The sequence below is a fragment of the Falco biarmicus genome, chromosome 4, assembly GCF_023638135.1.
Source record: "Falco biarmicus isolate bFalBia1 chromosome 4, bFalBia1.pri, whole genome shotgun sequence".
NCBI classification, from domain to species: Eukaryota; Metazoa; Chordata; class Aves; order Falconiformes; family Falconidae; genus Falco; species Falco biarmicus.
Window position 1 is genome coordinate 61,151,929 of NC_079291.1, and position 27,984 is coordinate 61,179,912.

The window sequence follows — 27,984 nt, forward strand, 5'->3', positions numbered from 1 at the left end:
CCTGGGGGAGGGCCCGGCGGTGGGGGGGGCGGAGCTGCCCGCCGTGCCGTGCCGTACCGAGCCGTGCCGGCCCGGCATGGCTTCCCGGGAGCGGCTCTACGAGCTGTGGATGCTCTACTTCGCCAAGGTGAGGTGGGCACGGAGACACCCCTCCCCTCCCCAGGAAGACCCCCCCCGGAGAGGGGCGGGGGGCAGCATCCCTTTACCCCCATCACCCCGCTGCCTACATCCCCCCTCCTTGGGGGGAACTCTGAGCCCTGCCCGACCCCCCCCTGCCTGGGGAGAGGGGGCTGCTTAACTGGGGGGCACCGCGCTCCCCCCCCCCCCGTGCTCCCCCCTTGGGGTCACCGCATCCCTCCCGCACCCCACTGCGGAACCCTGGGGTCCGCGCCCCCCCCCCCCACGCGCCCCCCCTCTATATCCCGCGGTCCACGACACCCCTCCCTTGGGGGGGCACCGCACCCCAAGCTCCGTGACCCCCCCCGCGGGTAGCGTATCCTTCTGGCCCCCCCGCCGCATCCCACACCCCCTTTTCCCGGAGGACGGGGGGGTCCGCACCCCCCTGACACCCAGCTGGGTCCGTGTCCCCCCCACCCCCGGGTCCCTGTGCAGGTGTGGCCGCGGTGACATTGGAGCAGCATTGAGGAGAGGAGACAAGGGGGGTCCCCGTGCTGCAGCTGAACAGCCAGCCCCCCCTTGGCACAGCTGCCCGCCCCCTCCCCCCCCGTATCTCCTATGCTGGGGGTCCTTGGGGAGGGGGTGTCCCTCGCCGGCAGCGCGGAGACCCCCCTGTCCCACCCCCGAGAGTCCCTCATGCTTCGTTTTCTCCTTAATTATCCCCGCTCCCAGGTTGGGGGGGGGGGCTGATCCTGGAGGAAAGGAGACACCCCCCATGTCACCCCCCTGCTCCTGTGCCCGCGGGTTGGGGTGACGGGTGACCCCCCCCACGTGGCCAGGGACACCAGCAGGGACAGGGACACCGTTGTGTCTGGCATCCCCTCCACGACACGATTCCCCCGCCCCCCCCCCCCCCAGCTCTTCCACCGCCCCAAAACAAACCCACCCCACACCCTGCTTTTGCCCAGCGCTGGGAAAAGGGGTCAAAGCATACTGGGGGTCCCCTCGGTGACAGATGCTGCCACCCCCGAATGACGCCGGGCTTGCCGTGCCCCCTCCCTCCCCCACCACCACCACCACCACCCCCCGTGAGATAAACCCAAACCCATTAAATGGTGGCAGCAGGTGCTGGGAGCTGGCAGGGGCAGTGCGCTGGGGCTGGGGGTGACTGGCCACCGGGGATGGGGACAGCGGGGGTGACACCCTGAATCCTTGCCGGAGGGTGCTGGGAAGGAGTGGTCCTGGTGAGACAGGTCCTGGGGGGCTTCGCTGAGGGACATGTGGCAGGGTGTTGGAGGGGTGCGGTGACACGGGGACATGTGGCAGGGCATCGGAACCATGGTGGTAAGGGGGACATGTGGCAGGGCATCGGGGGGTGTGGTGGCACAGGGGTGCATGGCAGGGCATGGGGGTGTGTGGTGGCATAGGGATGTGTGGCAGGGCATCAGGGGTGTGTGGTGGCATGGGGACATGCGGTGGTGTGGGGACATGTGGCAGGCCATCGGGGACATGTGATGGCACAGGGGGTGCATGGCAGGGCATGGGGATGTGTGGTGGCATGGGGACGTGGCAGGGCGTTGGGAGCACGTGGTGGCATGGGGACTTGTGGTGGCACGGTGACATATAGCAGGGCATCAGAGGCGCGTGGTGGCACCAGGAGATGTGGTGGTATGGGGATGTGTGGCAGTGCAGCAGGGGCACACAGTGGCACAGGGACACATGGCAGGGCACTGGAAGCGCATGGTGGCATGGGGACATGTGGTGGCATGGGGACATGTGGTGGCATGGGGATGCGTGGCAGGGCATTGGGGGCATGTGGTGGCACGGGGACGTGTGGCACGCCAGGGGGACAGGTGCTGCACCATCAGGGGTCTGGTTGTGTGGGGACATGTGCCATGCCATTGGGGTGTCCGTGGTTGTACAGGGACATGTGCCGCGTGGTGGGGGTGTCTGTGGCTGTACGGGGACATGTCATGCTGTGGAGGTGGCTGTGGCTGTATGGGGACATGTGCCACGCCATCAAGGTATCCATAGTTGTATGGGGACATGTGCCATGCTGTCAAGGTGTCCGTGGTGGCGTGGGGACATGTGCCACGCTGTTGGGTTGTGCACAGTTGTACAGGGACAAGTGCCACGCCGTTGCATATATGTGCTCATACAGGGGACATGTGCCATGCATGGGGTGCACGTGGTCGTTGCAGGGATGCGTGCCATGTCACCAGGGTGTCCGAGCTCATGTGAAGGACACATGCCACACCACTGGCGTGTTCACACCTGCACACAACAGGCGCTGCACCCTCAGCGGGTACATGGCAATAGGGGGACACATGCCACGCTGTCAGGTGTGCATGGTGGCACAGGGACACGTGCTGTGCCATCAGGTGCCGTGGTGGTACAGGGACCAGGGACATGTGCCACGCCATCAGGGTGTGCGTGGTCATACGTGGACAGATGCCACACCACTGCGGTGTGCGTGGCCGTACAGGGACGTGTGCCATGCATCAGGTGTGCGTGCTGGTAGCGGGACAGGTGACAGATCGTTGCGTGCCCATGGTGGTACAGGGTCACGTGCCACACTGTTGGGGTGTTCACGCTCACACAGGGCGCTGCACCGTTGGGGTTGTACAGGGGATGCATGCCATGCTGTCAGGTGTGCGAGGTTGTGCAGGGGATGCGCGTCATGCCATCAGGTGTGCATGGTCATACGGGGACAAGTGCCACACCTTTGTGGTGTCCACACTTGCTTGGGGACACATGCCGCACCGTTGAAGTGCGCAAGCCCACACAAGGGACAAGTGCCATGCCGTCGGGTGTGCGTGCTCACACGGGGACACATGCCACACCGCTGGGGTGTTCACACTTGGACGGGGACAGGGACCACACCATCGGAGGTGCGTGGTCATACAGGGACACGTGCCACACCATTGGGGGGGGTGTGGTCATATGGGGACATGTGCCACACTGTCGGGGTGTAGGAGCTCATCCAGGGGATGTGCCACACCGTGTGTGTGGTCCCATGCGGACACACCATGCTGGCAGGGGTGCACACCGCCATGGGGGTGTATGCATTGCCATAGAGGTGCGCACACTCATGCGGGGACATGTCCCATGCCATCAATGCATGCGTGCTGCCTTGGGGACATGCGCCACACCACCAGGCCATGTGCTCCTGCTTGGGGACATATGCCACGCTGTCGGGGAGCGCATCCCCTGTGTGGCGAGCGTGCAGTGCTGTCGGGGTCTGTGGCCCTGCCACCCCTGGCAGGCACGGGGGGCAAGGTCTTGACTGGGTGTCACCTCCCCAGCTGGGCTGTGCTGCAAAACCACCACAGTGATGTCCCCAAGCAGCCAGTGAGGACAAGGCTGCTGGTGAGGTCGGACGAGGGCTGTGCGCCAGGAATGGATGCGTTATCTCTCGTGCCTTTAAAATAGTGCAGAGCTCATGTCACCGCGCCACCAGTGCTGGCAGGGGATGGGGATGTCCCCAAGGGCATCCCACGAGGTGGCCTGGCCGTGCCGTGGCGGGGGGTGGTGCCGGCTGTGCCATCCCACGCCATCCAGGGGGGCTGGCAGGCACCACAGTGCGGTCCCGCCACCAGGACCCCCGCTGTCAACCTATGGGATTCTGTGGCAGGGAGGTGACAACCTGGTGGCTTCGGTGGGTTCCGAAGCTCTCGGTAGCACCAGGGGGGGATGCAGGTGCCGGCACATCATTCCCAGGCGGCACCGCGCCAGCCAAGCCCAGAAGCCACCCAACAGGCTCTGCCAGCCGGCAACCGGCTGGGACAGGCACCGGCGGGGGCGGCCGCTGGCACCGGCATGGTGAGCGGCACAGCAGGATGGGACACCGGCACCGGGTGGGTGCAGGGGGGGCGCTGGCTGAGACCTGGCAGGCTCAGCACACCCCGGCTCTAGTTACACCAGTGCAGGGGGTGACGGCAGGATTTGGCTCGTGTTTTCGGCACGATCTGGTTATCTGCGGTGGTGGTGAAACCAGGCGGGCCGGGGCTTCACACCGTGCCGTGTGCCAGCTCCGACGGCGATGCCCGTCACCCCACGTGCCCCATCGTCGCAGCCGTCACCTTGGCTGCCCCCCTGCTGCATCCCAGAGCTGCTGGGTGGGTGCAGGGGGCTGGAGTAACCGGTAGCACCCCAGCACCCCAAAACGGTGCGTGGCAGCCGGGCGCGGTGGGAGGAAGCACCGTTGGGGCGGCGGGGTGACTTGGCATTTCCTGATGCTTGGTTGATTTTGTTGGGGTTTTTTGTTGTTGTTGGGTTTTTTTGGTTGCTTTGCACAAGAGCAAAGTGCAGCGGCGGTGGCGAGAAAAGAGGGGGGCACCTATCACAATAACCCCCCCAGGCTGTCCCGGCTGCGCTGGCGCAGCTCGCCGTGCACTAGGGTCATGGATGGCCGTGGTCACCCCGCCAGCCAGGTAACGGGGGGTTCGGGGGGGGGGGGGGGGGGGGGCATGGAGGGGCTACACCACCACCACCCAGCTTGCCCTGCCGGATGCTGGTGCTTGTGCTTGGGCAGTACCCCGGGGGGGGGGGGGGGGGGGGGGGGGGGGGGGCAGGTTTGGGAGGGAAATGGGTGATGTGGGGGCCAGTGGCTTGGCCGGGGGTGGGGTGTCCTGGGGAGGTGGGTTTTGGGAGGGGGATGATGCTGGGAGGGGTGCAAAGTCCCCTCGGGGTGCCCTCCATTGCGGCAGTGCCATGGGTGCCTGGGGGAGCGATCAGGGCCCCCGTGTGTCGGGGGGGGGTTGGGAGCGGCCCTGTGGGGAGCGGGATGGTCCCTGCCTGGGGCACCCCGGGGGTGCTGCACTGGGGTACACGGGGCCGTGGTTCACCCCAAAGCACTGTACTGGGGCGCTTGGGTATGTGGGGCACCCCAAGGTGCTGAGCTGGGGTGCATGGGGACATGGGGCACCCCAAGGTGCTACAGTGGGGTCCTCAGGGATGTGGGTGCCCTCAAGGTGCTGTACTGGGGTGCATGGGGACATGGGTCACCCCAAGGTGCTACACTGGGGTGCTCAAGGATGTGGGAAACCCCAAGGTGCTGCATTGGGGTGCTTGGGGCTGTGGATGACCCCAAGGTGCCGTATAGGGTGCATGGGGATGTGGGTCACCCCAAGGTGCTGCATTGGGGTACATGGGGCTATGAGTGACCCCAGGGTACCACACTGGGGTGCTGGGGGCTGTGGGTGCCCCCGAGGCGCGGTGGGGGGTGCTCGGGGCTGTGGGTGACCCAAAGGTGCTGCATTGGGGTACCTGGGGCCACGGGTGACCCCAAGGTACCGCACTGGGTGCTCGGGGACGTGGGTGACCCCAAGGTGCTGCATTGGGGTGCTTGGGGCTATGGGTGACCCCGAGGTGCCGCACTGGGTGCTGGGGGCCGTGGGTGCCCCTCAGGCACGGTGGGGTGCTAGCTGGGCGCGGTGGCACACGGGTGAATCACCCCATTGCACAACACCGGGGCTGGGGGTTGTGTCAGGTGGTGCCGGCTGCCCGTGCCCAGCTCGGCCCTGATTGGCTGCCTGCTGCCTGTAGGGGCAGGTGCTCTGCGTGCTGATTGGTCAGCAGCTCTACAGGTTGTGCTGCTGTGCATGCTGGTTGGTCAGCGTGTCCACAGGTTGTGCTGCTCTGGGTGCTGTCAGTGTGTCCACAGGTTGCATCGCTCTGGGTGTTGATTGGTCAGCAGTTCCACAGGTTGTGTTTCTCTAAGTGCTGATAGGTCATCAGTTCCGCAGGCTGTGCTGCCCATTGGCTCCCAGGGGTGAGCTCGGCACCCCCAGTGCCAATTGACCAGTGGGTCCGGGGAGGCGGGGGCTTGTCCACTCTGGCTGCTGATTGGCTGATACCTCCAAGGCAGTGGTCACTGGGGGATCTGATTGGCCAGTGGCTCCAGCCCCCTCCTCACCCTTGCAGAAGGACCTCTCCTACCTGCAGCAGTGGCTGGAAGCCTTCGTCATGAACTTTGAGAAGATCATTACGCTGCCCTCGCTGGAGCCCAGGAGGTGAGGGGCACCCAGCACCCTTGGGTGCTGCATGGCTGACACCCTGCGGGGGGGGAGGGGGGTGACACCCACGGGTTTGCCGTGACGGCAGCTCGGTGGTTTTAAGCCATCCGGTCTGAAAGTTGACTGGGGGGGGTTGGGGGGGACGGGGGTTGGGGGGGTCACATCCTGCCAGCCTTGTTTTGCCAGTGGCAGGCCGGAGGAGTCGGTGTCGGAGATCCCGGTGCTGCCGCGGGAGGTGCTGCAGGTGCTGAGCCAGCGGCTGGGTCAGTGTGTGGCCCAGGTCCCGCGGGAGGAGGGCAGCGGGGCCAGCCTGGGGCAGGCCCTCCTCCTCCTCAAGTTCTTCATCATCATCTGCAGGTGGGTGGTACCCCCTGCTGACACCCCCAGGGTGGGGGGCCCAGCTTCCCTCTGCCCCCCACACACACCCATGGGTGCTGCTGGTTCCCGTCCTCCCAGCGCTGCAGGATCAGCCCCAGGTGCAGCCCAGCTTTGCCTCCAGGTGCTGGGGGACAACGGCGGGGACCCTCACACACCTCTGGGTCCTGTGCCCTCCCCACCCCAAGTCTGTGTATCTGGTATCGCCACAGTCCCCAACCACCGTGGTGCCTTCCTGGATGTGCATCCTTATCCGTTCCCCCCCTCAAAGCACATCACCCCTCTATGAAGTGCATCAGCCACCAAAGCACACACACACACAAAGCACAGCACCCCCCCAAAGTGCAGCATCCCCCCCCCCAACTGCAGCACTCCCCCATGAAGTGCATCACCCTGCCAAAACGCAGCATCCCTCCTGCAAAGTATGTTCCCCTCCCGCGAAGTATAGCAACCCCCCCAAAAAAATTGCATCATTACCCCCAGAAGTGCATCACATCACCCCAAAACACAGTATTTACCCCCCTGAAGTGCAGCATCCCCCTGAAATGCATCACCCCCCTTGAAGAGCAGCATCCCCCTCCAAAGTGCACCCCCCCAAAGTGTAGCATCCCCCCAAAAAAGCACATCATCACCCCCAAAGTGCATCACATCACCCCAAAACACAGTATTTACCCCCTGCCAAAGCACAGCATCCCCCTGTGCTCCCTGGCTTGTGCCGGCTGCCGTGTTATTGCCCCTCCCCGTGAAGCATCACCCCCCCCCACCCCCGATGCATTACCCCACCGCTGCGTTACCCCCACCTCGCAGGAACCTGGAAAACATCCAAGCAGACAAAACTCCCGGCTTCATCCCAGAGGTGCTGAAGCTGCTGCGGGTCTGCGGGAGCAAGGTGAGTGCACGGCGGGAACCCTGGCCCCGACCTGGGGGTGCTCAGCCAGAGCAGGATTATTTTGTATTTATTTACGGGGCAGGGGGGCTGTTAATCCTGCTCTGTTTTTCTGGCAGCTGAAGAGTATCCAGGAGGGTGAGCAGAGCAGGATGCAGCTGGAGGGTGGGATGCTTTACGCCCTGCATCTCTGCGAGTGCTTCTTCGACCCCTACCAGACCTGGCGGCGGCAGCTGAGCGGGTGAGCAGGGACCCCCCCGCGCCCCAAAATCCCCCCCCCAACCTCGTGTCCCCCCTGCTTCACCCCTCTCTTTCCAGGGAAGTCATCAGTGCGAAGGAGAAGAGTAAATACAAGTTCACCCCTGCCCCTTTGCCCCCTGAGTTTGGCGCCCTCTTCCAAGGTAAAGCCGGCTGCAGCCCGGCTTGGGCTCCGGCAGCGGGATCCGGGGGCACATGGGGGGTCCGTATGGGATCCATGGGTGCCTAGAGCATCCAGGGACACAGGTGGAGGATGCTGAGGTGGGGAATGGGATCCAGGAGTTATAGGATCCATGGGGGCACGTATTGTTCAGGGGCAGGTGTGTGATTTGAGGGCAAATATAGGTTTCTATACCTGCCCCTGGGTGTCCTATACCTGTTGCTGAAAACATAGGTACCTATACCTGCCCCTAGTTATCCTATACCTTTCCCTGCAAATGCAGGAGCCTATACCTGCCCAGGATCACTGTATGATTCAAAGGCAAATATAGGAGACTATACCTGCCCCAAGACATCCTCTGTACCTGCCCCTGCAAATATAGGAGCCTGTAGTTGCCTGTATCAGTATATGATTCAATGGCAAATATAGGATCCTGTACTTGCCCCAGGATCAGTATATGATTCAGGAGCAAAATATAAGAGCCTGTACCTGCCCCAGGATTGCTGTATGATTCAAGGGCAAATATAGGAGCCTATACCTGCTTCTGGTTATCCTATACCTGCTCCAGGATCACTATATGATTCAAGGCCAGGTATAGGATCCTGATGGAGGGATGAAGTCCTGCACGACCTGGGGAGTCCGCAAAAATCAACATGAAGGGGATTTTTTTTTTTCCGGGGAAGCCCCCAAAAACCCTATTCGGAGGCAAAGGCGTTGCAAAAAAATCACCTAAAACTCCCAACACAGCCAACTGCCCGTAAATCCCCGAACTGAACCCTATTTTTTGAACAAAACCCCATTTTTTTTTTAGGATAAAAACCCCAAAACAACGGTGCAACCAGAGCTGCAAAAAAATTGAGCATTCTCATCCTCTCCATCACCAACAGGGTCCAGCACCCACGTGGACTAGCTTTTGGGATGGGTTTTGGGAGAAAAGGGATTATTATTTTTTTTCCTCCTATTTTTTTTCCTACTGCTTATCCCCCAAAGTAAATCCTCTCCTCATCCTCACAGAGAGTTTCCAAGCCGGAGTGCAGCTCCCCGAAACACTCCAGCTCCGCCTTATCCATCTCTTCGGAGCCATCCTCTCTGGGTCCAAGGTAGTGTTGGGAAGTGGATGGGGAGGACTTGGGATCATCACCTAAGTAATAAACCCATGTATTTATTCATTCATTCATTCATTCCAAGCAAGATAAATGCTGGAATTAAACCGCTTAATTTTCAAAAGCCTTTAAAAACGGTATTTAAAATTCCAGCCCTAAATTCAGTGGGTTTACCTTCAAAAAAAAAAAATAATAAAAAAAATTAAATTAAAGAGGGATTTGAGTTGAAGGTGCTGGTTCACCACTGGTGGGTGGCAGATGAGAACTTCTTGACTGAGTAGATTTGAGCAGAAGTAGGTTTTAGTTAACCCAGTGGTTAAAAATCAGGATTTAATCAACAGCCCCGAAATTTGCTTTAAATTAATTTGCACGCCCCCAGGAGCGGGGTGCAGTGAGAGGGGTCAAACCTGCAGCATATCAGACATCAGGCTCAGCATTAATAGCTTAAATAAAGGATTTTATAGCGCAATAGGTGACATAAAAGCCTGTCTCCCCCCATCATCCTGACAGCCCAACGCGCTGCGGGCCATCACACCGGCGGCGGTGGAGGTGCTGCTGGGGCTCCTGCAGCGGGGAGGCGGGGAGACCCCCCCAGTACCCAGGTTGCTGGAGCTGGTGCTACACGACGTGGTGGCCGTGGTCCACGTGCTGCACAGCAGCAGTCCCAGCGCCGGCCCCATGCCCTTGCGTGTCCTCCTTGATGGTTACTTCAGGGTGCTCAATTCGGACCTGCCCGTCGCTTCCTTGGCACCAGAGGCGGCCGGTGGCCTCATCGCTCTCCGCGTGCTCATGCTGGGTAGGTGGGCTGGGGACAGGGCTGGGAACAGGAACGTGGGGTGGATGCTGAGCTATCGCCACCTTGCTGTAGATGCCATCCCGGCCATGCTGAGCTGTGAGGACCGGCCGGTCCTCCAAGCCATCTTTCTCAGCAACAACTGCTTTGAGCACATCATCCGGCTCCTCCAAAACAGCAAGGTACTGGGGTGGCCACATTGGTGTGTCCCCTTGGTGACACTGGGGTTGGGCACCCTCATCTCCATCTTCATCCTTCCTGGCTCTAATCAATGCTGGGAGAGGGTGGCTGTACTCCAGCAGCATCCATGGGGTGGGGACCCTCCATAACCCGCTTCCCTTTTCCCCCCACCCCATACCGGCTGCCACTCCCCAGAGCTGACACCCACCCTGTGTCCCACAGCTCTACCTCGGCAGCTCACGGGAGGCAGGTGAAGCCCGGGATGAGGTCCCCCACACGGCATACGGGCAGGGATGGGCTCCAGCAGGTATCGTGTGGGGCCCCCCCATAACCAAGTGGGGCCACCTCATGACCAAACCACCAGACATGGTGGGCTGTCCCCTCAACCCCATGGCTCAGCAGACGCACCACCCCTGTGTCCTTGCAGGTCTTCAACGGCAGCTCTGATGCCATCGCGGTCCACGCCATCAGGGTGCTTACCGCCATCATGAGCAACTCACCCTCAGCCAAGGTGAGCAGAGGACCAGAGGTGGGGAGGACACCCCAAAAGCAGATGAGTTTGGCATTTTCACCTTGCAAGGTGGGCTGGGGTGAAAGCAGCACATGGTGGGGCTCGGCACAGGGTCCCACGTGCCTGGGTGCTTGCAGGAGGTGTTCAAGGAGCGCATCGGCTATGCTCACCTCTACGAGGTGTTGAGGAGCCAAGGCCAGCCCACCCAGCGCCTGCTCCAGGAGCTCCTCAGCATGGTGAGTGTGCCCACTCTCCTCCATGCCAAGCAAAGCCCTCAGCACAGGTGGTTTGCGGTAGATCTTGGCCCCTGTTAGCCCCATTCTTTAACCCCCAGCCCTCTCCACCCTGCTAGTTTCCCATCAGCTTCCTCCTGAGGGGTCCTAGGGCTATCTTTAGTTTGGAGTCATGCTCAAGTTTGGGGAGTTTTGAGCCCTTTCTGATGTGGTATGACTTGCTCTGATACAGCTGGATGCAGCAGGGGGTCTCCAAGGCACTTAATGCATGAGGGTCTCCAAGGCACCTGATGCACGGGGGCCTCCAAGGGTCTTGACGAGGTCTCTGCTGCCAGCCCAGGGTGGCCAGGGGGAGGATCTGTTCCTCTCCACGGGGTCAGGGCTGCACCAACCACCTCTTGTGTTTCGGCAGGCAGTGGAGGGTGACCACAGCTCCTTCCCAGTGCGCCCCCATCCGCAACGAGCAACCCCTGCTCATCCTGCTGGCCTGGCTGCCGGCACTGGCGTGCCAAGAGCTGCAGGTCTTCCTCTCGGGCTGGCTGCGGCGGCTCTGCGAAGCCTCCCTGCCCAGTCGTCTCACCTGTGTCAAGGCAGGCATGGTGGGCTGCCTGCTGGGTGCCCTGGCCACCGAGCCGGCACTGCCTGCTGCCTGCTTCGAAAATTTACTGGAGCTGCTGCAGGCACTGGGCAGCCTCTCCATCTGCCCCGGGGAGCTGCGGCAGCTGCTGCGGCTGCTGCGGCATGAGCGAGGTCGGGGACCGCATCCCTACGCAGCGCCTGTCATCCGGGCGCTGTCGGGGATGGCACGGGTTGAGGGACCCCCCCGCGCGCTGCAGTGCTTTGACCTGACACCGGGGATGGCGGGGATCATGGTACCCACCGTCCAGAAGTGGCCTGGCAGCGCCTTCGCTTTCCACGCCTGGTTGTGCCTGAGTGAGGAGGAGCCCGAGCCACCGGTGAGGCCAAAGAGGAGGCAGCTCTACAGGTGATGCTCAATGGAGGGACCAGTGCGGGGCTGAGGTGAGGAGGGGGAGGGGCAGCACCACCATCCCACTCTGCTTCTCCTCCGCCAGCTTCTTCACGGCCAGTGGGACGGGCTTTGAGGCGTTCTTCACCGCCGGCGGCGTGTTGGTGGTGGCTGTCTGCACCAAGAAGGATTACATGACCGTGGCGTTGCCGGAGTTTGCCTTCAATGACTCGGCTTGGGTGAGCATCATCACTGTCCCCATCAGTGGGGGCAACAAAGACGCCAGGGTGCCTGACACCTCCTCCCTGTCCCCCCAGCACTGCGTTGACATTGTCCATGTTGCCGGCCGCCGGCCCTTCGGCCAGAACATCGTCAGCATCTACACTGATGGGCACCTGCGAAAGACAGCGCAACTCCGCTTCCCATCGCTCCATGAGGTGGGGGACCGCCATGGTGCCCAGCTGGACACCTCCCCATGATATGGGCTAGGGACTGAGCATGACTCCTTCTCCCTTCCAGTCCTTCACCTCCTGCTGCATCGGCTCCGCGGGTCACCGGACCACCACTACCACCACCACTGCCACCACCAGCCACCAACCAGCATCCCACGGGCCAGAGCTGGTCTTCCCCACACACCCTGTGCTCGGCCGCTCCCAGTCCGTCCCCGCCGCCCTGGGCCCCCACGCTTGGACCCCCACTCAGCCCCCAACGGAGGGGGTGGTGGCCACCACAGCGGCCGGCAGCCAGGACACCGAGTGGGGCAGCCCCACCTCCCTGGAGGGTCACCTCGGCTCTGTGGCCATCTTCTGTGAGGCTCTGCAGCAAGCCCAGGTCAAGGCACTCTTCTGCACAGGTACATCAGGGTGGGACATGGGGGACATCCACAGGGGTGCTGGTGGCAACTGTGGTCTCCTCCATCATGCCCCATCTCACCCCAGTCCTCTTCCCTAGGACCAAATGTCACATCACCATTTACACTGGAAGGTGACTTGGTGGAGCTCAGCAGCAAGCTCTTACTGTACTACACCCCACAGGTGAGGAGAGCCACCCCCCAGGGATGGGGACAGCACTGGTAGACCCTCTGACGTAAGTGATATCTCCAGGAGCATGAGGATGCTCCCATGGTGCTCTCTTCTAGGCCTGCAGGAACAACATCTGCCTGGACCTCTCCCCCAGCCACGGCTTGGACGGGAGGCTGACGGGGCACAAGGTGGTCAACTGGGACATCAAGGTACTCTGGGCGCAGGGTGGCCTGTCCTGGCCCACCCACTGCATGGTGAGGAGGCAGTTGCATGCCTCCTTGGACACAAGACCAGGGCAGGACCCCCACAAGATGGTGGGTGGTTATGGTGGTTCTTCTGGGCCATACTGGGATTCTGCCGCATGGTATTGGGTCCACCTGCATAACCCATGGGTCCCCTAAGGACTCATCTGCCCCATAGGTCCTCAGCGTCCAGGGTGGGCATCGTGGGTGGCACAGGGCAACAGGTGCTTTTGGGGGAGCTGTTTTAGGTTTGTGCTGTAGGATGGGTCAGGGCACACCCCAGTCTTTGGTAGCCACACCCCAATCTTTGGTAGCCACAGGGCCTGGCTCTCCCTGGCTTGAGCTGAGTCCTTGAGCAGGCAGGATGGACCTTGGGTGCATGGTGACCTCCTCCTCTCCGCTGCCATCACCATGCAGCACCCAGCAAAGCCTCTCGCCTCCCTTCGGCAGGACGTGGTCAACTGCGTGGGTGGGATGGGTGTGCTGCTGCCTCTGCTGGAGCAAGTGGTGTCCAAGAAGGAGGAGCCTGAGGATGAGCAGGAGACCAATGACTTGGTGGGGCCGGAGCTGACATCCTCCAGGAATGCCCAGGGCATGCTCATCCCTCTGGGCAGGTCCTCAGGTGAGAACCTCAGGGGACATGGAGCAGGAGCCATCCTGCTCAGGTGGCTGGAGGCAGCCCCGCTGCCATGGAGGTGCTACCTGGACCAGGCTGGTGTCTGCCACAGGCAGGAGAGGGTCTTGCCTGAGGCACCAGGAGTTACAGGGTAATGGAGAAACTGTTGACATCTTTTGATGTTGTTATGACCCAGTTAGTCATAAGCAAGCAGCTATGGGAAGATGAGGGTGGCTTCAGCCTGCTTACCTCCAGTTTGCCTTTGCGTGGAGTCTCTGATGTCTTATAGTAGGTTCACGCAGGAGTCTTCTCCTGCCTAGGTGAAATGGGCTTTCTCCCGATACCCAGCTGCTTGTTTCCAAGTTCAGAGCAACAGTTTCCACTCATGCAAATCTGGGCGAAATAGGAGAACAGGCTCCGAAGTCTGCAGAGAAAAGTTGACAGTGGCGTCTCCAGGATGCCCTTCACAGGCAGGTGCAGGCAGCGTAGGAAGGTGTTTGGGTGGGCACAGGGCTCACAGCTACCGGTGGGCCTCTGCCCTGTGCCTTGCAGAGAGCAGGCTGGAGAGGAACAGCGTGGCCGCCTTCCTGCTGCTAGTGAAGAACTTCATCCAGAACCACCCGGTGAACCAGGAGAGCCTGGTGCAGTGCCACGGGCCGGCCATCATCGGGGCGCTGCTGCAGAAGGTGTGGGGGGCTACCAAAGGTTTCATCCCGCAGCCCCTGGGGCCATTCCCCAAGGGGGATGCCGGGGCTGCAAACCTCCCCTCTCACCCATGGCAGGTCTCCAGCCCGCTGCTGGACATGAGTACGTTGATGGCCTCGCAGATCCTCATGGAGCAGGTGGCCTCTGAAGGCAGCGGGCTCCTGCTGCACCTCCTCTACCAGCATCTCCTCTTCGACTTCCGCATCTGGAGCAACAGCGACTTCGCCGTCCGCTTAGGTGGGAACTGGGGGGGCTTGGGGGCATTCTCCATCCCAGCTGGCCTCCGTGGCTACTCACACCTTCTCCCTGCAGGTCATATCCAGTATCTGGCCAACGTTGTCAAGGACCACAAGCAGCGCATCCGTAAGAAGTACGGGGTGCAGTACATCCTCGACTCCATCCGGACGTACTACAGGTGAGCTGCCGTGTGTAGGTGGGACCCCCAAACACTGGCATGGTGGTGGGCTTCTCCCCTCTGTGGTAGACACCATTTGCTTGGGGTAATATCACCCTTGCAAGCACCTCAGGGGGTAATCTGGTGTGAGCACATGGTGGTGGGTGCAGGACCTTCCACCCCCGGTGGCCATGCCTCTTCCGCAAGCCTCCACCCAGAGTGGTGCCTGGTCGGCCCCAAAATCCACCCCCGGCATCTCTCCAGCAGCAACCAAGAGCACGGTGGTTTCTACAACAAGCTGATGCCCTTTGCTTGTCTAACCCCATGTGTTTCTGCACACCCGTGGCACTGGGGCGCTTGCACCCTGCAGAGACCCAAATGCATGGGGTGGACATTTCCTGGTGGACAGGGTTGGCCAGAGGGGATGTCCACACCTGCCTGTCCTGGAGCTCCTCAGGCTTCATGGTGGGATTTGGGATCATGCTGGCAATGGGTGACAAGGGGCAGGAGGGTGGCTGTGCCCATCCCCAGAGGGAATGCCCATGTGCGTCTGTCCATCAGCACCTCCAGGGAGAAGACCACAGCCACCGATGATATCAAGACCGTGCAGACATCCCTCTTCAGCTTGGTGAAGGATTTCTTCTGCAGGAGCTTCTCCGGGGAGGAGATGCAGAGCTTGCTGAGCTATGTGGCCGGGGCTCAGGATGAGCAGCAGGTACAGCACCAAGCCAAACACCTCAGTGTGCCATGGGCTGGCCTGGAACTTGGCAGTAGGTGGGGAGAAGCCGCTGAGGTCCTGGTGGGGCACGTGGAGGGCAGTGGACAATCAGCCCCATGTTCTGCAGGTCTGCGGAGCACTGGAGGTGATCCACAGCCTGCTGAAGGGATCACCTGCCCAGGAGCAGCTCTTTGCCTTCCTCTTTGAGCCCGGCCATGTGGAGGTCCTCTTCTCGCTGCTGGTGCAGAAAAAGTTCTCAGATGAAGTGCGGGAGAGGGTCTTCAAGGTAAGGCAGATCCCCAGCACCAACCTCTTGCCATCCCCAGCAGCCAGAGGCTTTGCCTCAGCAAGATGGCCATCTCTCTGTCTCACCAGGTCCTCTACAAGATGCTGAAGTATGAGAAGGTTCCTGAGCGCAGCAAGAACCGCTTGAAGCTGAAGGACATCGGGTACCAGGGGTTCATTGCCTGCCTCAGTGACATCCCCAGCTCCATGTTGCTCTTCCGCTGCCTCTCGGAGCAGGTCCTCGGGGCAGGTACCATGTGCCCTCCCAATATCAGGCTGGCCCTGGCCACCCATCCCAAACACTTGCCATGAGGTCATCACTGGTGGCTTCCTACAAGGCTCAGCTGGTCTTGGGGCTGGGGATCTTTGATTGCTTTTGGGAACAGAAGGAGGTGTCCCATCAGTGTGCTGTCTCTCCTTGTCCATAGACCCTCCCAACTACAAGGACCTGGTGGCTGTGGTTTACCTGTCCCACCGGGCTGAGCTGACCGTCCGGCTTGATATCTGCCGCAAGGTGAGCAGGGCCGTGGGCACAAGGGACTGTGACCAAGTTTCCCCCCTGGGGCTGAGCTCCCAGCCATGCCTGAACATGGGGCCCATGGGGATGGTGGTAACACCCTATGCATGGGGCTGTCAGCATGTGGATGTGCCAGCATGGAGGTGGTGCAGCCCCAGCATCCCATGATGGTTTTGGAGGATCTGGGGTCCTCAGGACCAAGCATCCTACCCCTTGGAGGGGCCAACCCCCCAGGAGGCTACCAGAAGCTGAGGCAACATAATTCGATCTCCTCCCTCGCCTTCTCTTGCAGCTCTTCCACTTGATCTATGCACAGCAGGACATGGTGAAGCAGCTGGCGAGGTTGGCTGGCTGGCAGGACACGCTCACCAAGCTCTACGTCAAGGAGTCCTATGAGTCCCGCCAGCACAGCCTGAGCAACGTGGGCAGCGGGGGCTGCCTGGAGCTCCTCCGCCTCTCGGACTCCTCCGGCAAGGAGGGGCCGAGCCCACCGCCAGCTGAGCTGCAGGAGCTGGACGTCTTCCTGCCACTGGGCTACGAGGCCTCAGACCAGGAGCTCTCCGAGGGCTTCTCCGACCACTCCATCTCCCCGAGTGGCCGCACCAAGTCCTTCCACTCCTACAACTTCAAGTCTTTTGACTCCTCTGACCAGGCCAGCCGCTCATCCTCCAATCCTGGTGATGGTCCTCCCTTTGACGGTGTCTACCACCCGCTCTCGCCCTTCTCCACCTCACCCTTCGATCTGGGGCTTGACCTGGCGAGCACCAGCTCCATCGCCACAGCAGAGAGCGGCACGCAGACCCCTGCCAGCGGCCCTGGCACCCCGTCACCCCTGGAGAGCTTCAAGCCCTTCCCAGGGATTCGAGCGCGCAAGAGCTCCAGCCTCTCAAACGTCCTGGATGAGAGCAGCTACCAGGACACGCTGCCCAGTGACAACGTTTCCAACACCAGCAACCCCCAGGTGAGCCCCAAAGCATTGTGCCCACCACCTTGGGCTACCCTGGACGTTGGACCTCTCACCCTTCCTCTCCATTGGCAGCAAACTCCTGAGGAGGAGCTGTGCAACCTCTTGACCAACATCGTCTTCTCGGTGACCTGGCGTGGGGTGGAGGGCTGGGACGACACAGCATGGAGGGAGCGCGGGCAGGTCTTCTCCGTCCTCACCAAGCTGGGGACGGCATGCGAGCTGGTGCGGCCCCCCGATGAGATCAAGCGCAGGTGAGTCTTGCCCAGGTCCGGGTGGGTGCATCCCAAGGGAGGACCACCCCACGGAGCTGCCTGCTTTCCTGCAGCCTGCTGGAGATGATGCTGGAGTCGGCACTGACGGACCTGAAGGAGTCAGGGCCGGCCGCCCTGCCCGGTCTCACCCACAATGCCCTCAAGCTGCTGCGACTGCTTCAGGACTTCTTGTTCTCCGAGGGACACAACAACCAGGCCCTGTGGAGTGAGAAGGTGTGGATGGGCACGAGCAGGGGTTCCTGATCCCAAAGCTGAGCTCTGAACCCTGATGCTAACCCCTGGTGCCAGCCCAAACCCTAAACCCTGCCCTTACCTGCAGCCCTGGAACTTGACCTTGAAAAATAACCTGTGCCTTAGCCCCAAACTATAACCCTAACCCGTAACCGGTACAGCCCTAACCCTAAACCTTCGCCCTAGCCCCATGACACAAACCCCAACCCTGACCCTCACCCTGCACCCCTGCTGTGAAGCCCAATCTTATACCCCAGCCCTAACCCCTAATTCTAGCCCTTAACCCCAATCCTACAACCCTACCATAAACCCAAATCCGATACCGCAACCCTGTACACTAAGATCTAACCCTAACCCTGACCCTAAACCCTAATCCCTAATCCTAAACTTTAACCTTAACGCTACATCCTTACCGTAACTCCAACCCCCTAGCCCTGTCCCCTAAGCCCTAACCCTAAACCATAACCCTAACTCATCACCTGGAAATCTAACCGTGCCTCCTAAATCCTGATCTTAAACCTTAACCCTAAAGCCTTGCTGTAAACCCAGGCCCTTAACCCTACTAGCAGCGCTAACCCTACGCCCTTACTGTAAAGCAGAACCCCAAGCCCTGACCTTAACTCGTAACCTGTCACCTAACCGTGCCCCCAACCCTACAGCTGTGCTGCAAACCTCGCCCTGACCCCAAGCCTAGACCCCGAGCCTAGACCCCAGCCCTGACCCCTGCCCTAGACCCCGAGCCTAGACCCCAGCCCTGACCCCTGCCCTAGACCCCGAGCCTAGACCCCAGCCCTGACCCCTGCCCTAGACCCCGAGCCTAGACCCCAGCCCTGACCCCTGCCCTAGACCCCGAGCCTAGACCCCAGCCCTGACCCCCGATCCTAGACCCCAGTCCCAACCCCTAACCCTACAACCTCACTCTAAACCTAACCCTGTACTCTAACCTTTGCATATAGCAAAGATCTAACCCCGAGCCTATCCCTGACTCATAGCCGGGAGTTAACCCTCACCCTCGCTGTAAACCCCAGCCCTGATCCTAAACCCTGACCCCCAAGCGCAGCCTTAGCCTGCGCCCTTCCCATAAACCCGACCGTGGCGCTGTGCTCTGGGCTCTAACCCTGACTCCTACCCCGCCGCCTAAATCCAGATCCTAAACCTTAACCCTGTACCCTTGCCGTAAGCCTCAGCCCTACCCCGGTTCTGTACCTTCGCTCTGGCCTCAGCCCGGTCCTGACCCCTGCCCCTGTGGCCTGGCTGCGAACGGGCACCCCCGCCCCGTACCCCGAGCCCTAACCTGAACTCGCAATTTATACATTTAACTGCACCTCCCAAATCCTAAACCTTAACCCTACAGCCTTCCCGTAAACCTCCGCCCTGACCCCCAGCCCCAACCCCTGCCCCTTACCATAAGCCCAACCCCCCCCATACCCAACTGGTTTGCCACCAGGGCCATGAGTGGGGGCTCTACCACCCCCAAACCCGAACCCTACCCCTGCCCCTAACCCAGACCCACGCTGCGCAGCACCGGGGGTGGCTGGGTGATGGGGACAGACCTGGTGGCTTTGTGTCTGCCCAGCTGGAGGGCTGGGGGGTGGGGTGGCCAGGCAGGGTCTCACTGTGCCCCCACCCCAGATCTATGAGGGGGTGAGCAGTCTGCTGGACAAGCTGGGCGTCTGGTACCACCTGTCCAATGGCACCTCCGACCTCAAGGAGATGGCCCAGACGGGTCTGCGCGTTCTCGTGGGCTACATCATGCTGCAGGACCCCCAGGTGGGTTACCCTTTCCTGGGGCTCGGGGTGAGACCCCAGCCTTTGGGGCAGGGCAGGTGACCCCATCTGATGTCCCCTGTCCCCCAGCTGCACTCGCTGGCGTATGTGAAGCTGCACAGCCTGCTGCAGACTGCCTCGGCCCCCAGAAAGGACGAGGCTTGCTACTTGCTGGGCAAGCTGGAGACCCCACTGCGACGCTCGCTGGACGCCAAGTCGGAGACCTTCTCCTGGTTGGTGCCCATCGTCCGTACGCTCATGGACCAGTGCTATGAGACCCTGCAGCTGCAGCTCTTCCTGCCCTCGCTGCCCCCCACCAACGGCAGCCCCACTTTCTACGAGGACTTCCAGCTCTTCTGCACCACCCCGGAGTGGAGGGGCTTCATCGAGAAGCACGTGGGTGCCCTGAGGCAGGGGGTGGCATTACTTTTGGGGGAACATCTTCCCAGGCTTCGAGATGGGTCTGTGCTGCGGTGGGGTCCCCATGTCACCCCTAGGTTGGGACAGCCTGCAGGGGTGACCTCCAGGGAAGGGATGTTCATAATCTGGATGATGCTTAGTGGGTGCCAAGCCCTGCAAACACCTGGTCTCCCGTCCTGGCTCTCTGCTTAGGTGCAGCCCACCATGGCCCAGTTTGAGATGGACACCTTCGCCAAGAGCCACGACCACATGTCCAATTTCTGGAATGCCTGCTATGATGCCATGATGAGCAGCTCCCAGCGGCGGGAGCAGGAGAAGGCAGCCAGCCGCAAGATGTTCCAGGTACTGCCTGCTCCTCAACCCTGGGACATCACCCTGGGGATGTGCTCCTCATCCTGGGCATATGCGCCTCATCCCAAGGATGTCTCCCAGGGGATGTGCTCCTTGTTCTGGGGATCTCATCCTAGGGACATGCTCCTCTCCCTGGGGATAATCATGGGTATGTGCTCCTCATCCTGGGGACAGCCTCCTCACCCTGGGGAGACGGTCATCGGGATGTGCTGCTTATCCTGGGAACATCAACCCAGGGACATTGTTTCAGGGATGTGCTCTTCACCCTGGGTACATGCTCCTCACCCCAGGGACATCATCCAGAGATCATGGGGATATGCTCCTCACACCAAGGATATCATCCTGGAGACGTGCTCCTCACTCTGGGGATGTCACCCCAGGGACATGCTCCTCTCCCTGGGGACATCAGTCCTGAGGGTGTGCTCTTTATCCTGGGGAGATCCTCCTCACTCTGGGGACATTGTCCTCAGGATGCACTCATCATCCTGGGGATGTCATTCCAGGAATGTTATCATCCCAGGAACATCATTCCAGGGGATGTGCTCCTCACCCTGAGTACATGCTCCTCACACCGCAGGGACATAATCCTGGGGATGTGCTCCTTGCCCCAAGGATGTCACAGAAGGAATGTGCTCCTTGGTCTGGGGTTGTTCCCCTGGGAACATGCTCGGGGACATTGCCCTCAATAATAAGTGCTCCTTATTCTGGGGATGTGCTCCTCATCCCAGGATCATCCAGGGGATGTGCTCCTCACCCGGGGATGTGCTTCTCACCCCAAGTACATCCTGGGGATGTTCTTCTTGTCCTGGGGATGTCACTTCATGGACATGCTCCTCACCTCAGGGATGTCCCCAGGCCCCAGCCCTGCTGTCACTTCACTCTCCCTCGACCCTCTGCAGGAGCTGGTGCTGGAGCCAGTGGCGAAGCGCTCCAAGGCGGAAAACACCCGGCATGCCAATGTGCTCAAGCAGGCCAACAACCACCACAGCACCGTGCTGAAGCAGTGGCGGTCCCTGTGCCACCTCCTCACCTCACCCCGCTCTGCTTGGGCTGACCGGTGAGCTCTCGCCTTGGTCCCCAGGGAAGAGGTAGCATGGCTGGGGGTCCCCAGGGTGCCTCACCCCCGCCTGCCCCCCAGGAACCCACCGGAGGTTCGCTGGAAGCTGTCGAGTGCTGAGACCTACTCCCGGATGAGGCTGAAGCTGGTGCCCAACCTGAATTTTGACCAACACTTGGAAGCCAGTGCCCTACGGGACAACTTGGGTGAGGCTGTTGGGAGTGGGGCACCCAGGGGTCCCTCCGTGCCATGGGCAAGGAGGTGCCACCAGTTGGATGCATGTGGTGGTGTTGAGCTGGGAGCTGTTGTGGAGCCTGCTGGGGTTGAGGGGTGGGATGGGGGCCCTCTGCAGGACTTGTCCTCCAACTGAGGGTGGCCGGGGGGGGCCTGCTGAGCTCCTCCTCATTTCAGGAGCCGACCACCTCCACAACCCTGCTGAATCCCTCCCGCTCGCCATGGCCAAGGAGGCCAAAGTAAGCGAGCTGGAGGATGACCAATTGGCCGAGGAGGACCTCCCTGTCCTGGACAACCAGTGAGCGTCCCCATCCCCTGCCATGGCACTGGCTCACCCAGGCTGGCAGTGTCACCAGGGTCTCCTCACCCCTCTGTGTCACCCAGGGCTGAGCCTAAGGAGCAGAACCAGCGGGAGAAGCTGGTGGTCTCGGAGGACTGCGAGCTCATCACGACAGTGGCTGTCATCCCTGGCCGCCTGGAGGTGACAACCCAGCACGTCTACTTCTACGACGGCAGCAGCGAGAAAGAGGAGACAGAGGGAGGTAATGGCAAGCACTGCTCAGGGGGTTGCTGAAGCCAAGGGAGGTGAGGAGCCCCCCACCCATCCCATCTCCCCCAGAATCCCATCATGCCAGGTGCTGGTTGTTTCGAGGGTGGGCTCCTCCCAGCCCCAGGGCAATGCTGGCCCCCAACCCTGCCAGGGGAGTGGGGGTCCAGGTGGATGGTGACACCCATGGGGCTCTGTGCCCCCCCCATCTCTGCAGGGATCGGCTACGACTTCAAACGCCCCTTGTCCCACCTGCGTGAGGTCCACCTGCGCCGCTACAACCTGCGCCGCTCCGCACTTGAGCTCTTCTTCATCGACCAGGCCAACTATTTCCTCAACTTCAAAAAAAAGGTGGTGGCACCCTTCCCCCAGCCCCAAACCCCTGCTGGGACAATGCACTGCCCAGGCTCCGGCCACTCCATGCCCTCCCCACCCATCCCCCCAGGTGAGGAACAAGGTCTACTCCTCCATCCTTGGCCTGCGTCCCCCCAACCAGATCTACTTCGGCAGCCGGTCACCCCAGGAGCTGCTGAAAGCCTCGGGGCTCACCCAGGTACCAGCCCACCCTTGCCCATCCCCACCCCATATTTTCCCTTCCTGGTTGACAAAGGGGAGGGTGACAGCATGGGATGGAGATGGCCATGGGACCAGGGATGGCCATGGGTTGGAGGTGGCCATGGGATGGGGATGGCCATGGGACCAGGGATGGCCATGGGTTGGAGATTACCATGGCACCAGGGATAGCCATGGGACCAGGGGTGGGCATAGGATGAGAATGGCTGTAGGACCCAAGATGGCCATGGGCTGGAAATGACTCCGAGACCACGGATGGCCATGGGGTGGGGATGGCCATGGGACCAAGGACAGTATGGGACCAGGGATGGCCATGGGATGGGCACAGCCATGGGGTGTGGGTGTCTACCCCATGTCCTGCTTCCCCCACTGCCCGTCTCGGCCACCCTCCTTTTGCTCCAGAAATGGGTCCTGCGGGAGATCTCCAACTTCGAGTACCTCATGCAGCTGAACACGATCGCGGGGCGCACCTACAACGACCTCTCCCAGTACCCCGTGGTGAGCTCCATGTCCCCCCAACATCCCCCAAGTAAGCCCATGCCCCCCCAGCCTCACCCATCTCCTGCCCCCACCCAGTTCCCCTGGATCCTGCGGGATTACGTCTCAGAGACCCTCGACCTCACCGACCCAGCCGTGTTTCGAGACCTGTCCAAGCCCATCGGGGTTGCCAACGAGCGACACGCCCGGGATGTGAAGGAGAAGTGAGTACCCCAAAAACGAGGGATGGGGGATGCGGAGAGCACCTGGCTGGCCCCTGGTGGACCCCCTGCCCACCTCATCCCCAGGTACGAGAGCTTTGAGGACCCCACGGGCACTGTGGACAAGTTCCACTATGGCACACACTACTCCAACGCGGCAGGCGTCATGCACTACCTGATCCGCACCGAGCCCTTCACCACCCTCCACATCCAGCTGCAGAGCGGCAGGTGGGCACCTAGCGCATGGACCCCGGGGAGGGGACATCAAGGGGGACAAGCAGGTTCCAACCAGGTGTCCTGTGCCACCAGGTTTGACTGTTCAGACCGGCAGTTCCACTCGGTGCCAGCGGCATGGCAAGCCCGCATGGAGAACCCCGTGGACGTCAAGGAGCTCATCCCCGAGTTCTTCTACTTTCCTGAGTTCCTAGAGAACCAGAATGGTAAGGGGCACCCATCATCCCCACCATGGGGACAGCACCCATGGGAGCACAGTGGGGTCCATGTCCCTCACCCCCTGCCTGCTCTGCCTGCAGGCTTTGACCTGGGCTGCCTACAGCTCTCCAACGAGAAGGTGGACGACGTGGTGCTGCCCCGGTGGGCACGCTCCCACGAGGACTTCATCTACCAGCACCGCAAAGCCCTGGTGAGATGGCTCACCCCAACACCTCCTTCTCTCCCATCCCTGGGGGGGGCATTATGGGGGGGGTGTGGGCATTTCCATCCCACCCTGACGCCCCATCCTTGGACAGGAATCTGAGTATGTCTCAGCCCACCTCCATGAGTGGATCGACCTCATTTTTGGGTACAAGCAACGAGGCCCAGCTGCCGTGGAGGCCCTCAATGTCTTCTACTACTGCACCTATGAGGGTGAGCCGTGGGGCAAAGAGGTGGGGGGGCATCTGCCAGGTGGCCCCCCATGACCATCCCTATCCCCAGGGGCTGTGGACCTGGATGCCATTGCTGACGAGACACAGAGGAAAGCTCTGGAGGGCATCATCAGCAACTTCGGACAGACGCCCTGCCAACTGCTCAAGGTAGCTCATACCCCCACCCCAAAAAAATAGCCCCTTTCAGGGGACCACCCCCCTTCTCATGGGTTCTCTCCGCAGGAACCCCATCCCGCCCGGCTGTCAGCAGAGAGCGCTGCCCGGAGGCTGGCCCGCCTCGACACCCGCTCACCCAACATCTTTGAGAACCTGGACCAACTCAAGTCCTTCTTTGTGGAGGTGTGGACAGCCCCGGGGGGGGCGGAGTCCCTGGCCATGATCAGGAGGCTGCTGGTGGCCAGGAGGGTGCCCACCAGTTGCTGTCTCCCTGCAGGGCATCAGCGATGGGGTGGCCCTGGTGCAAGCCGTGGTCCCCAAGAACCAGGCACACTCCTTCATCACTCAGGGATCACCCGACGTCCTGGTGAGTGTAGGGAAACTGAGGCATGGGTGCAGGTTGCTAGCGCGGGGGGACCGGGACCAAAGCCCAGGAGGGCTCCAGTGGCGGGACCTGTCACCTCCATCTCCGCCTAGGTCACCGTGAGTGCCAACGGCTTGTTGGGGACCCATAACTGGTTACCCTACGACAAGAACATCTCCAACTACTTCAGCTTCACCAAAGACCCTACTGTCTCCAACGCAAAGTGAGTTGGGCACATAGTTCCCAGGGCCAGTCCCTGGAGGTGCCAGCAGCCCACCCATAGTTCTGTCACCATCCCATGTCCCTCCCCACCAGGACGCAGCGCTTCCTGCAGGGCCCTTTTGCCCCCGGCGCGGATCTCTGCTCCCGCACACTGGCCGTGTCCCCCGATGGAAAGTTGCTCTTCAGCGGGGGACACTGGGACAACAGCCTCCGCGTCACCTCGCTGGCCAAAGGGAAGGTCATTGGGCATATCACCCGGCACATAGGTACATCCTCCTCCAATGATGAAGGTCTGATGATGCCCCGATGGGTTTGTAGGGCCATGGAGGAAGGCAGGGGACATTTCCCAGTGTCTCACATCCTCTGGGGACAGTCCAGGCTCCATCTCAGAGCTGGGGTGGGGTTAGGATTAGCAGCATCTCGACACCCCAGAACACATCTTACTGCCATCGTGTGGGGTCAGGATTCCAAGCACGGTCGTACAGGACCAGCGCCTCATGGTGTCCCTCTGGGTGTCATAGATGTTGTCACCTGCCTGGCACTTGACCTCTGCGGCATCTACCTCATTTCTGGGTCCCGGGACACCACCTGCATGGTGTGGCAGGTCCTACAGCAGGTAGGGTTTCACTCTTACCCCATGCTCCAGCCAGGAGGTGCTCGTGGTGGGCACTGCCACCAGGTCACTGAGGTCCCTGTGTCCCCAACAGCAGGGTGGGTTTTCCAGCAGCTTGGCTCCCAAACCTGTCCAGGTCCTGTACGGCCACGATGCCGAGGTGACATGCGTGGCCATCAGCACTGAGCTGGACATGGCAGTGTCGGGCTCCAAGGTGAGCTGGGGTAGTGGGGGTGGGGGTGGTGGGTGGGTAATGCCACTGTCATCACCCTGTGTCCCCGTCCTCCCATAGGATGGCACCATCATCATCCACACCATCCGCCGGGGTCTCTTCATCCGGTCGCTGCAGCCACCCGGCGAGAGCTCACCGCCCGCTGTCCTCTCCCACCTGGCTGTGGGGCCGGAGGGGCAGGTGGTTGCCCAGACCACCGTGGGTCAACGAGCCTCTTTGAAGGTATGGCCAGGTGTCCCGGTGTCCTCCCCCTCGTCACTGTCAGCGTGTGTGTTCCCCCCTCTTTGCTCTGTCTTGCAGGACAGGTTTGCGCTGCACCTCTACTCGGTGAACGGGAAGCACCTCTCCTCCGTCCCGCTGGAGGAGGAGGTGACAGCCATGTGCTTGACAGAAGAGTTTGTGGTGCTGGGGACCATGCAGTGCGGGCTGGAGATCCGTGACCTCCAGAGGTGAGGGCTACCACCCACCTTGTCCCACCCCAGCCACACCCTCGGGGTGCCCAGGTGTCTCGAGGGGTCCCATCCCACCACTCGTCTTGTCCCAGCCTCAGGGCGGCCATGCCCCCCATGCCCATGAGGGTGCCCGTCCACAGTGTGTCCGTCACCAAGGAGAAGAGTCACATCTTGGTGGGCTTGGAGGATGGCAAGCTCATCGTGGTGGGGGCTGGGCAGCCTGCTGAGGTGAGCATGGACCCCCACCCCAGGTGGGGGCAGGGCTGGGAGGGGGGCAGGGCTCAGTGTTCACTGGGTGCTGCTGGGCTGGGGACCTCTGCTTGTCCTCCTCACTCTTCAGAGCAGGGGGGGGGACAGAAGTGGGGTGGGATGGGGTGGACGTGAAGAAGGGGATGGTGGGTGGATGGCAGTGAGGAAGGGGTTGGGAAAGGGATGGGGGGGAGGATGGGGAAGGGGATGATGATGGGAGGGGAGGAGGGATAGGGATTTGGAAGGGCATGAGTGTGGGTGGAGCAAAGGGTGGGGTTTGGAGGGGGATGTGTCATGGGGATGTGTCATGGGGAAGGGGCTGGGGTGATGGATGTTTGGGAGAGGATGGGGATGGACATTTGGGAGGTGATGAAGACGAAGATGGGGATGGAGAATGGGAGGAGAAAGGGGATGGAGAGGGGAATGAGAAGGGGGGTGGAGAAGGGGACGGGGATGGAGAAGGTGATGAGGAGGGGGATGGAGAAGAGGATGAAGGTGGAGAGGATGGGGATGGAGAAGGGGATGAGGATGGAGATGGGCATGAGAATGAGGATGAGGAGGTGGACAGGGGCAGCGGGTGGGTGCTCACCCCCCTTCACCCAGGTGCGGCCGGGCCAGTTCCATCGGCGGCTGTGGCGCTCCACGCGGCGCATCTCCCAGGTCTCTGCCGGCGAGACAGAGTACAACCCCGCCGAGGGCAAGTCCTAGGCTGGCGCCCACCACCCACCCGGGGTGCCCCCCCCGGCACAGAGAGGGGGGGACACCCCTGCGCCCTGCAGAGCCGGGGGGGTCAGAGAGCCCCGTGCTGCCTGCTCAGCCCATTGCCCGTGGCCTTATCCAGCCCCCGGTGGGGTGGGGGGCACAGAACTGCTGCCCCCACCAGTTTTAGGGGGACGCGTCCCCCCTGCCCGCAGAGGGACGGGGAGGGGGGGGGGAGGAGGTGGGGACCCCTCGCTGGGAAGGGGGGTGCCATGTCCCCCCGCTGTGCCCACTGGCCAGGAGCTGGCCAGTGTGTCACCCTCCCGTTTGTTGGTTGTTTTTTTTCTATCCATTTTTAGATCTTTTACAGAAAAAAAGAATATTAATAATAATATATCTATGGGACGTAAACGTGTGCAAGGCACCTCTCTGTCCCCTGCCAGCTGGGGGGGGCCCTCTCCAGTGTGTCCCCCCCGGTGGGGGTGTCCCTGCCTGCCCGACATAGCAGGACCTGGCCAGCCTGAGACATGAGGACACACGTGTCACGAGCGTGGGGGGTCTCAGCAGCCATGTACCCATGTGTCATGAGCGGGGGGGGGTCTCAGCAGCCATGCAGCCATGTGACATGGGAGAGGGGGTGTCTCAGTAGCTGCACACATGTGTCATGAGCATGGGGGGTCTCAGCAACCCTATACCCATGTGTCATGAGTGTGGGGGGTCTCGGCAGCCGTGTACCCATGTCATGAGCGTGAGGGGGTCTCGGTAGTGCACGTGTTAGGACTGGGGGGGGCCTCAAGAGCCAGGAAATCACATGTCACAAGTGGGGGGGGGTGTCTCAGCAACCCTGTGCCTGTGTGACAGGAGCATGGGGGGTCTCAGCAACCCTGTGCCCAC

At 61.4% G+C, this 27,984-nt stretch overlaps 1 protein-coding gene across 1 annotated transcript; it reads left to right on the forward strand.

The window, feature by feature from the left end:
• Nucleotides 1-5: 5 nt before the first annotated feature.
• Nucleotides 6-27,495, forward strand: NBEAL2 (neurobeachin like 2). The gene is given in 54 exon segments (XM_056335545.1): nucleotides 6-127; nucleotides 6,043-6,131; nucleotides 6,321-6,491; nucleotides 7,317-7,398; nucleotides 7,515-7,636; nucleotides 7,714-7,796; nucleotides 8,828-8,913; nucleotides 9,427-9,712; nucleotides 9,785-9,935; nucleotides 10,292-10,400; nucleotides 10,538-10,636; nucleotides 11,046-11,078; nucleotides 11,080-11,618; nucleotides 11,707-11,839; nucleotides 11,918-12,037; nucleotides 12,120-12,453; nucleotides 12,552-12,634; nucleotides 12,739-12,831; nucleotides 13,315-13,486; nucleotides 14,033-14,166; nucleotides 14,263-14,422; nucleotides 14,498-14,600; nucleotides 15,141-15,294; nucleotides 15,425-15,583; nucleotides 15,673-15,832; nucleotides 16,011-16,096; nucleotides 16,392-17,060; nucleotides 17,139-17,317; nucleotides 17,392-17,551; nucleotides 19,202-19,339; nucleotides 19,427-19,732; nucleotides 19,949-20,098; nucleotides 21,007-21,164; nucleotides 21,246-21,370; nucleotides 21,576-21,696; nucleotides 21,783-21,940; nucleotides 22,163-22,304; nucleotides 22,306-22,498; nucleotides 22,921-23,016; nucleotides 23,095-23,219; nucleotides 23,304-23,444; nucleotides 23,526-23,656; nucleotides 23,750-23,859; nucleotides 23,966-24,083; nucleotides 24,153-24,250; nucleotides 24,326-24,442; nucleotides 24,537-24,626; nucleotides 24,737-24,846; nucleotides 24,939-25,111; nucleotides 25,367-25,461; nucleotides 25,556-25,672; nucleotides 25,751-26,139; nucleotides 26,235-26,370; nucleotides 26,995-27,495. Coding segments are annotated over 54 exon segments (8,442 nt in total). The 5' UTR covers nucleotides 6-76; the 3' UTR covers nucleotides 27,100-27,495.
• The last annotated feature ends 489 nt before the right edge of the window (nucleotides 27,496-27,984 follow it).